The sequence below is a fragment of the Arachis hypogaea genome, chromosome 16 (genome assembly GCF_003086295.3).
Source record: "Arachis hypogaea cultivar Tifrunner chromosome 16, arahy.Tifrunner.gnm2.J5K5, whole genome shotgun sequence".
NCBI lineage: Eukaryota > Viridiplantae > Streptophyta > Magnoliopsida > Fabales > Fabaceae > Arachis > Arachis hypogaea.
The window spans coordinates 128,250,268-128,256,480 of record NC_092051.1 but is presented as its reverse complement, the minus strand read 5'-3'; the positions used below and the strand labels follow the sequence as shown (position 1 = coordinate 128,256,480).

General features: G+C 36.1%; 1 protein-coding gene across 1 annotated transcript; it reads left to right on the top strand.

Moving 5' to 3' along the window:
• Positions 1-3,249: 3,249 nt before the first annotated feature.
• LOC112754948 (small ribosomal subunit protein mL103 (rPPR7)-like) lies at positions 3,250-5,020 on the top strand. Its single transcript, XM_025802782.3, has one exon. The coding sequence runs from the start codon at positions 3,384-3,386 to the stop codon at positions 4,602-4,604; it is 1,221 nt and encodes a 406-aa protein (XP_025658567.1). The 5' UTR covers positions 3,250-3,383; the 3' UTR covers positions 4,605-5,020.
• The last annotated feature ends 1,193 nt before the right edge of the window (positions 5,021-6,213 follow it).

The following is a 6,213-nucleotide window of genomic DNA, read 5'->3' as shown; positions in this document are numbered from 1 at the left end:
AGCTTCCTGAAAAGGAACTTAACTGGAATGCATCATCCTTGATGCATTTAGATCCTCGATCAGGGCAATGTAAACTAGAAGTTCAAAAGATTATATATTTGCAAAGAATAGCAAATGAATTGCCTGATGCATTTTCTGATACAAAGAGGATAACCAAATCTTATATACCAGTGGAAAATTCCCCAATTCGAATTGATGTCCTAGTTGGACAAATTGCCACCGAAGCAAATACACGCCAGAAGCGTGGCAGGCCTGTCAGTTCCAAATACAAAAATCCTTGAAAGCGAAAAGAGGTAAATATTATTCCTGTTGAAAAAGACATAGTAGAGACACCTGCAGTTGTCCAAAATTCTGATATAGTTTTAACGCCAGAAGACGTTCAAGTACCTGAAAATTGTGAAAATGACGATATCTCGATAAATTATGTCTTTACAGGAGAGAAATGGGACCGAAATAAGACAATTGTCAATGAAATATTTGCATATAATTTGGCATTAAATATCATGCATGAAAGTAAAGATCTTGGGCCAAGATCATTCGAAGAATGTCGACAAAAGAATGATTGGCCAAAATGGAAAAAAGCCATGAAGGCTGAATTAGACTCACTTGCAAAACGTGAAGTCTTTGGACCTGTAGTCCGTACACCAGAAGATGTAAAACCTGTTGGATACAGGTGGGTATTTGTGAGAAAATGAAATGAGAAAAATGATGTTGTGTGCTACAAAGCCCGACTTGTGGCACAAGATTTTTCACAAAGGCCCGGTATAGATTATGAAGAAACGTATTCCCCTGTAGTGGATGCGATAACATTGTGTTATTTGGTCAGTTTATCTGCATATCATAAAATGCATATGCATTTAATGGATGTGGTAACAGCCTATTTATATGGCTCATTAGATCGTGATATCTATATGAAAGTTCCTGAAGAACTGAAGATATCTAAACCATCTAATGAATATTCACAGGGGTTATACTCAGTTAAATTGCAAAGATCTTTATATGGTCTAAAGCAATCTGGATGAATGTGGTATAATCGTCTTACTGAGTATTTGGCCAAAAACGGATTCAAGAATGATGATATATGTCCGTGTGTTTTCATAAAGAAAACTGCATATAGATTCATTATAATTGCTGTGTACGTTGATGATTTAAATATCATTGGAACTCCTGAAGAGATTCCAACAATTATAAAAACTCTAAAAGAAGAGTTTGAGATGAAAGATCTTGGAAGGACTAAATTTTGTATCGGCCTGCAGATCGAGCATATAAAAAATGGGATCTTTATTCATCAAACAACATACACAGAGAAGATCTTGAAAAGATTTTATATGGATAAGTCACATTCCATGAGTACCCCAATGATTGTAAGATCTTTGGATGTGGAGAAGGATCAATTCCGTCCTAAAGAAGAGAATGAAGATATCCTTGGTCCTGAAGTACCATATCTTAGTGCCATTGGAGCGCTAATATATCTTGCTAATAATACACGACCTGATATATCATTTGATCTAAATTTACTAGCAAGACATAGTTCCTCTCCAACCAGAAGACATTGGAGTGAAGTCAAACAAATCTTTCGATATCTTCATGGAACGGTTGATATGGGATTGTTTTATCCCTATGGATCCAAGTCACAATTAGTTGGCTATGCAAATGCTGGATATTTGTCTGATCCACATAAAGGGAGATCTCAAACAGGATATCTGTTCACATATGGTGGTATAGCTATATCATGGAGGTCCACAAAACAGACGATAGCAGCAACATCCTCTAATCATGCTGAAATACTCGCGATACATGAAGCTAGTCGCGAGTGTTTTGGGCTCAGGAGTTTGATTCAATATATTCTGTCATCATGTGGACTGATTTATCATAAGATAGCTCCAACTGTCCTGTTTGAAGATAATACAACATGTATTGCTCAACTTAAAGACGGATATATCAAAGGTGATAGAACAAAGCATATTTCTCCAAAATTCTTCTTCACTCATGATCTTCAAAATCAAGGGACAATTGATGTCCAACAGATCCGCTCAAGTGACAATCTGGCAGATTTATTTACAAAGTCACTCCTAAAATCCTCCTTTGAAAGATTGGTACATGAGATTGGGATGCACCGATTTCGAGACATCAACTGATGACGACAAGAGGGGGAGACTGTACTCTTTTTTCTTTGGTCAGGTTTTTTTCCATTGAATTTTTCTCGACAAGGTTTTTAATGAAGCAGTACCCATCACCAAAGGATATTGTACTCTTTTTCCTTCACTAAGGTTTTTTCCCACTGAGTTTTTCTTTAGTAATGTTTTAACGAGGCAATAATCCTAAATGGTTATCCAAAGGGGAGTGTTGTGATAAGATCTTATGTGGATGCCCATTTCCAATGAAACTTAATTTATCAAGGATGACTCCATTTATTGTAGTTTGAAAAGATGCCATCACGTGCACATATAAATAGAGGCTTAAATCTCTGAATAAAGACACAAGCAATAGAAACAGAAACACTCTTATCTCTCGTACAAACTCTCTTTTTTCTCTCTTTTGAGTATACGTTACTACATATATAATACTAGTAAATATATTAATTACTTTTATTATTATAGTGAGATAATTATATTGGTAAATATCAATATTAGATCTTCTATTTATATTTTATATTATCTTTCTTTTTTATTCTATAACAATAACAAAAAATTGACGTTTAATTGTATTCACAATAAAAGAATTATTCAATTTTTTTAAAATATAAAACTTAAAAGAATAAAATTCTAAGTTATATGTTATTACTTAAATTACTATATAAATATTTTAATTTATTAGTTAAATAATTAAAAGATTAATTATATTCTATAATAATAAAATATAATTATAAAATTATTATCATATTATATATATTTTATTCCATCAATAAATTTTTTAGATTTGTCACTAGGAAAAGTCTAGGGGCTAACAATTTTGTGTTTTTTGGTCAGCACTTAACCATAAAAAAAAAGTGAATGATTTCTCACTATTAGATATAATCTCACACCATTAAAAACACTATTGATGACCAATTAATGGTTACAAAATACCAAAGTTGTTGGCTCCCTAACATTACTCTTGTCACTATATTATCTTATAAAGAGCACAAAAATATATACCAATTTATATATAAAACTTTATTAAAATTTCCGTAACTATGAATATAAATTATTTTTGGTGCTAACAAAAAATAATAATATTTACCAACCAAGTAAAAAAAAAAAATATTAATCATGGCTTCATGGACATGTTCACCACCATTTGCATGCCCGGGGCGGTGTAAGATTGCGAGGTTGCAAGCTTGCAATGCACTGGTGAGAATTACTACTTACTAGGGATAAAACTGTAATTCTGTGTTGGTCAGAATGCCACCTAATGCCGCTGCCGCACTCGCAGGCCTCCGCCGACTCTGCACCACCACGGACGCCGCCACAATCACAATCTCGAGAGCAAAATCCCAACTCCGAAGCGAGTTTGACCCGGACAAGGCCCTGCAGATCTACTCCTCCGTGTCGAAGCACTACTCCTCCCCAGTAACCTCCCGCTACGCCCTCGACCTCACTATCCGCCGCCTCGCCAAGTGCCGCCGCCACTCCGACATTGTGGACCTCATCGAGTCCCAAAAGTCTGACCCCAAGGTGGCCTCGGAGCCCTTCCTCTCCACCCTCATCCGCTCCTATGGCATCGCCGGCATGTTCGACCGTGCCCTTCAGACCTACCACCAAATGGACACCTTCGGCACCCCTCGAACCTCCGTCTCCTTCAACGCCCTACTCACTGCCTGCGTCAACTGCGCCCTCTACCACAACGCCCCCCACCTGTTCGACGAAATTCCCAAGCAGTACGGCGTCGTTCCAGACAAGGTCTCCTATGGCATTCTTGCCAAGTCCTTTTGCCGAATTGGTGACCCTGCAAAGGCCCTCCAGGTCTTGAAGGACGCTCAGGGAAACGGCGTCGAGATCACGGCGGTTACTTATACCACAATCTTGGATGTTCTGTTCAGGAAGGGGAAGATTGATGAGGCTGAGAAGCTGTGGAGGCTGATGGAGGAGAAGGGTTGTGTGGATGTAACTGCCTATAACATGAAGCTTAAGTTTCTGACTGCCGGCGGTGGCGGCTTGCCGGAGAAGGTGAATGGTTTAATTGATGAAATGGTGAAGGCACGGTTTATGCCTGATACAATCAGTTATAATTACTTGATGACTTGTTATTTCAAGAATGGGATGGTGGAGGAAGCCAAGGAGGTTTATGGTGGACTACGTGGGAAGCAATGTCGTCCGAATGCTGCGATGTTTAGGACCGTGGTGTATTTTTTGTGCAGGAATGAGGATTTTGAGGGTGGGTACAGGGTTTTTAAGGAGAGTGCCAAGGTGAACAAGATTCCGGATTTCAACACCATGAAGATTTTGGTTGAAGGGTTGGTGAAGAAAGGGAAGAAGGAGGAGGCGAAGAAGCTGATTGGAACAGTTAAGAAGAGGTTTCCTTGTAACATGTTGAAAGCATGGGCTAAGGTCGAGAGGAACCTCAACTTGGTTTCTGATGATGGTGCTGATAGTGTTGAGTCTAAAAAGGATTCGGAGTCATAGGTAACAACCAAGGTCTATTGTGGAAATTATTTTTGGTTGTTCATGGCTTGGGTTGTATTGTGGTTAAAAGGAGCATTTCAAGGTCATCCATGCTTCATTTCATACTCTGGCTGCAGTAATTAATATTTGATATTACATGGAGCTTAATCTTGACTTTCATAGTTGGAGTTTAAATGTTTAATAGCTGCAAACAAGGTAACTTCTTCGGGGAGGGGCCTTGACAATTGACATTTGATTTTCTGATGAATTAATTTCACTTTGCTTCTTCCAATAGGTTTGTTTTTTGCTCTTCTGGCATTGAGTTATTATGACTTCTGACAATGTACTCAAATCTAGCATAATTTCTGGAGATTGTATATGTAAGGCAGCAATTTTCATGATAAATATTCGACAAAAGCCAGTTCTATTTTTAGCTACACACTATTTGCTGTAGAACTTTAAGTTTACCTATTGTTCATGTTCATAAAAATTGGAGGGCATGTTATTTTCCGAGTTTCAAACCTGATCAAAGTGTCTTCATCAATATGGGGTGGAATGGTGCTCTTTTAATATTATTTAAAATTGATAACAATGTCCCTCATTTATTGCTTCTATTGTATTAGTTGATAGGTTTTGTAGAAGGCAATAAAGAAGATAGTAAATGATGAAACACTAATTTGATAGCAAAAGTTAAGGTTCTTGATTGTTTTTGCATTTATCGCATCAAAAATGCTATTTGCACACTAAAATCAGCCACTAAAATCAATCATCGTGTATTTGTGTATATATACATGTATAATTTAACTAATTTTTAATATGTATTTTGTATTTTTATGTGTATTTTATTTTGGTGGCTGATTTTAGTAGTTGATTTTGGTGTAAACTTAACATGTTGTTATCGCATATATCATCTTGCTTTAAAAATTCTACAATTCAGGTTTCCCCTTTAGCTTTCCTTTTCTTACCTTTGTCTATGCAATTATCTCAGCATCTTTTTAACTATATTTTACTTGGTTATTATTCTAATTTGCTTCCAGTAGTATCTGACTGTCTGATTGACTTACAGTTTCTTCTAGTGAAAAATTTGAAGAATCCAATAGATGTTTGGAATGGAACTTCAAAGTTTAGTTGTTGGGAATGTCTCTGGTGGGGGAAAGAATAATCTGGTTTTTAAAGGACTATACAAAAATATTCCAAATGAATGGTTTAGATTGCATTCGTACTGAATTTGTTAGAAATACTAGTTTTGATCCAAAATTAAATGTATTTGCAGATTGGCTCCAACATGGTCTGATTGGATCAACCCTGTAATGACCTTGTTTTTTTTTGGACAAATTGATGAATGGTTTTTTCTTTTGTTTTTGCACTTTGCAACATGGACACACCCACAACCCACCCAAATAGAAAGTTCTGGTTCAATTACTACCCACTATCCAATTATTATCTATGTCCTCTACAATTTCATCTTTTACCTTTTCATATGTATAAATTCTGGGGAAGTTAAGACCAAAAAAAATAAAAAAAAAATTCTGAAAAAGCTTCAAAGACATAAAAATGTTAATAACAAAGGAGATTGATTTGAAAAATTAAATTATTTTTATTATTATTATTATTATTATAATAATAATAA